Raw genomic sequence first — 4,065 nt, 5'->3', positions numbered from 1 at the left:
ATAATTTGATTATATTGTTACCCATAATAAGAAATTGTAACAATCTCTTTTAGATTCTACCTCTTCCCACTTTATAAGTAAAGTAGTTATTCAATTTTGGAAACTGTTCTCTACCACCAAGATTTGGCTTTCTTTGTTTAGGAAACAAAGATTTGACCAAAAGAAAAAACTCTAAAATGGATTTATTATATAAGGGATAAGGGAGGGAGAGATTTAGTTTTTTTCTTAGAACCTCCTCGCTTCTCTCCCATGTTTTCTCTCTCCCTTCCTTCTCTCCTTTATGAGTGAGTATGTGTCAAGGAGAAAACTTTAATGGTGGATTGCTCTTCTCCAATTGAATGTTGATCATAGTTTCAAAGTGTTAAGAACAATCCCTAAGATTGTTCAAGTGTGGAAAAACTATTACCTAGAGAAGGAACTTCAATTCCTGTTCCAAGGTAAACTATTTTGTTCTCATGTGGTTAATTTTTTGTACAATGATTTTGAATGCAAGAGATCCCAATCTGATCCCTTCCGCTGCATGATTGGGTTCCAATTAAAAAAATATCCTTACCATTAACAACCATCCATATTTCATAAGCAGAGACAAAATTCTACACTTTCATGATCCCTGGCCACACAGAGGAAGATTTGTATGCTCCTTTTATTGTGCTATCACGATTACAAATCTAGCTTTTAGAAAACGGCTCACAGTTGTATCACCATGCTTCACCTGCCACACTAACTTGCAGAGGTGAGCACCATTAACCTCCTCTAATCGACAAATCTCGAGCCCTCCCTCCTTCTTAGGCTTGTAGACATTTGCCCTTTTCACCATAAATTTTTTTGTTAACTCAATCTCTCCTGTCATGATATAATTCCATGTCCATTTTTGTACTGTTTTAATCACCATCTCTAGCCACCAATATACTATAAAATTTTGCAGCAACATTCCTGCCACCACAAACTTGGAAAGCTCCACCTGTCCAGTCATCAAAAGCAATTTTCCCTTCCACCCCTGAAGACAAGCCTTAATCTTATCCATCATAGGGAGCATTCTGTCCTTATAGACACGCCCCTTGAATATCTCCACCCCTAGGTATCGAGTTAGAATAGAGCAACCAGGAATACCTAGGGTCTCTGAAATAATTCTTTTTCTATAGAGCGCTACTCTTCCAAAAAAGAATTTACTCTTCCCTAAACTTATTTTCTGCCCTGAAAACTCCTGATACTTCTCAATATAAGAATATAAAATTTTCACATACCTTCCCGAGCCATTCATAAAAATGAACAATTGACTAGGCACAGGAACCCCTCTCGAACCTGGAAGAAACTTAATTTTCCCTCATTTAATAGATTCCTAAGCCCTCTGCATAATACTTCTTTAGCTAAGATGAACAAAATTGGGGGAAATGCCCAGCCTTGATGTAGCCTCATTTTCACTCAAAATAGCCAACTAGACCACCATTTAGTAGCCCAGAGACCCAAAACAAAATCAAAATTTCATAAATCCACCCCACCCACTTATCTGAAAATCCAAACTTCTTGAGCACAAAAAAAAAAGGAACTTCCAAGACAAGGTGTCATATGCTTTCTGCACATCCAACTTTACTCCCATACCCCCACCATGCATCGTAGACTACATAAGATTTGTCAACTCTAAAGGCATGCCTATGTTTGCTGAGATGATCTTCCCCTTCTAAAAGGCACCCTGCTCATTCTATACAAGCCTAGGTGATAAAGAAGATACCTTGGAGGCCATGACCTTTGAAATAGCTTTGGAGAAAAAATTCGCCATACAGAGAGGGAGAAATTTCCTTAGCACATGAGTATCCTAAACTTTGGGTATCAGCGTTAGGAAGCTATTATTTATCCCTTTCAAGATTCTTCCTTTCACAAAAAAACTAATGACTGCAGGACACAAATCACTTCCCACCATATCCCAACATTTCCTGAAAAAGGCCTTAGGAAACCCATTAGGACTAGGGGTACTATCTAGATCCATATCCCGGACCACATCTTTTATCTCTTCCCATGATGAAACTGCATCTAACGCCAAGTTGTAAGCTTTAGTAATTTCGTTTGGAGGGCAATCAAGGAGGGGCCGATGTTCGATTAAAGGAATGGCCTCATGAAAGGTTTCGTAAAACTCTGACACATAAGCCCCCATCTACAAGGGACCTCTAATCACCGTTCCATCCTCATCAGTCAGCGATCTAATTTGGTTTCTAACGCGACGGATTTTCATTGAAAGATGAAATAGTATAGAGTTGCAATTGAAAGATTAAATAGTATAGAGTTGCAATCTCCTCCTTCTCTCCTCATCCTAGCTTTCTCCTCCCATAGCTTTCCATGACTCTCCACCCCTTTCAACCATCCAGTTTTAGCTTTCTCCTCCTTCCCAAACAACTCATCGTTCAATCGCCTCTTGCACCCTCTAGCTCCATAATAACGTTGGGAAACACCGACTTGGCCTAGAACCTCAAAGACAACTTGAGATGCTTTAGCTTTTGAGACAGCACAAATATTGGGCAGCCCCTCACATCATTTGACAAAGATTCCTACACTACGTTTCCAAAATCAACATGGTCCATCCAAAACCGATGGAAGCAAAAAGGGATATTACTCGGTTTATGAACCCCTTTTGGAGAAACCACCAAAAAGGCATGGTGTGAAAAAGATAACGGGAAAGCACGTTGAAAGCAATCCCCCAGAGCATTTGTCCACTCGTCATTATAGTAACTACGATCATGAATAGTTGAAATATTACCCCTTCTTCGGTTATTTGTCCAGGTAAATTTCTTCCCCATAGATGTGATCGAAATAAGACTAAACGAATCCACCATAGCTTGGAAGTTAGCTGCTGATCCCAAATTAAGTCTACCTGGGTCCCTCTTCTCGCGAGCAAACAAGGTAACATTGAAGTCCCCAACAACCACCCAAGGCTGCCCAACTGTGGACATAACCGCCAAATCAATCATTAATTCCCTCATTTCTGCTCTAAAATAGATCGCATGAAGTGCAGAAACCACCCTACTTTAACCTCTCCAATCAACAGAAAGAAAAATGTGTTGCTAAGACAATTGCAGAATCGTAGGCTTAGGCAACCCCAACTTCCAGATCACCCAGAGATTATGAACTTTTCCAGTTCTATCATTATGAAAAAATTCTGCAGTGTACCCCATTCTATTAAAAGACATAGCTGGAAACTTTGCAATATCCACCATAGGTTCTGCAATACAAACTATATCTGGCTAATATCCCCCGAGATATAATCTCAAGGGCCTTGAAGCAGAGGCCTTCTTCATCCCAAGAACATTCCAGAAGAACACTCCCATCCTTAACAATGACCAGCAATGGGTTTTTTAGACTTCTTAATCTAACCTTCCCCTTTAGCAGTCTTCCTGGTATTGACCTCCGCAACCCCACATTGTTCCAGCCTCAAGGCTGCTTCATCAACCTCCCCCATTGTCGTATAGGCCAAAGAGACCCTACCGTCATGGAGCCGAGTCTCTAGGATAGAAGACAATATTTTCCTCAAACAAAACCTCCTCCCGCCCCGTTCTAGATGACGACACTTGATACACGCCCCCACAAACCACTAGATTTCTTCCACCACGAATCGAAGCTAGCGAGTTCCCTCAAATGATCAAGAACATTCTCATGCACCAAACAGCCTAACTGCTCCTTACTCCGTTCAAGTAAAATTGCAATTCTTATCTTGAAAGTTTGAATAAAATGAGAAACAAGTAAAATTGTCATATTTTGGTAGGGGGACCGACAGTTCTTCTTGTGTCGCTTCCGCACCATTTGCTGATACATGGATTGAATTCCTGATTTTCCTCACACTAATAAAGAACTCCACAAATCAATGCACAGGAGGATAGGTTGGGAGTATCTAGGGTGTTTCCTGAGAACCGAATAATATTTGACAGAGAGAGAGAGAGACAAGAGTACAAGCCTTGTCTACACCTAATATTCATCACCATCGGAGAACAAAATTAGGTGTCAACAAAATGCCCCTCATTAGCTGAGCATGTGCAACAGTTGAAGGGAAAAAAAAAAAGAAACAAAATATCACCACAT

At 40.3% G+C, this 4,065-nt stretch overlaps 1 protein-coding gene across 1 annotated transcript; it reads right to left on the bottom strand.

The window, feature by feature from the left end:
* Positions 1-643: 643 nt before the first annotated feature.
* Positions 644-3,448, bottom strand: LOC122073211. Its single transcript, XM_042637752.1, has 2 exons — positions 3,364-3,448; positions 644-1,074 (listed from the first exon to the last, which is right to left on the bottom strand). Exons 1-2 carry the CDS (start codon positions 3,446-3,448, stop codon positions 644-646), a joined length of 516 nt encoding a protein of 171 aa, XP_042493686.1.
* Positions 3,449-4,065: the final 617 nt, after the last annotated feature.

This window comes from Macadamia integrifolia, chromosome 1, assembly GCF_013358625.1.
Source record: "Macadamia integrifolia cultivar HAES 741 chromosome 1, SCU_Mint_v3, whole genome shotgun sequence".
Classification (NCBI taxonomy): domain Eukaryota; kingdom Viridiplantae; phylum Streptophyta; class Magnoliopsida; order Proteales; family Proteaceae; genus Macadamia; species Macadamia integrifolia.
Note: the sequence above shows the minus strand (reverse complement) of the source record. Positions and strands in the feature narration are given on the sequence as shown.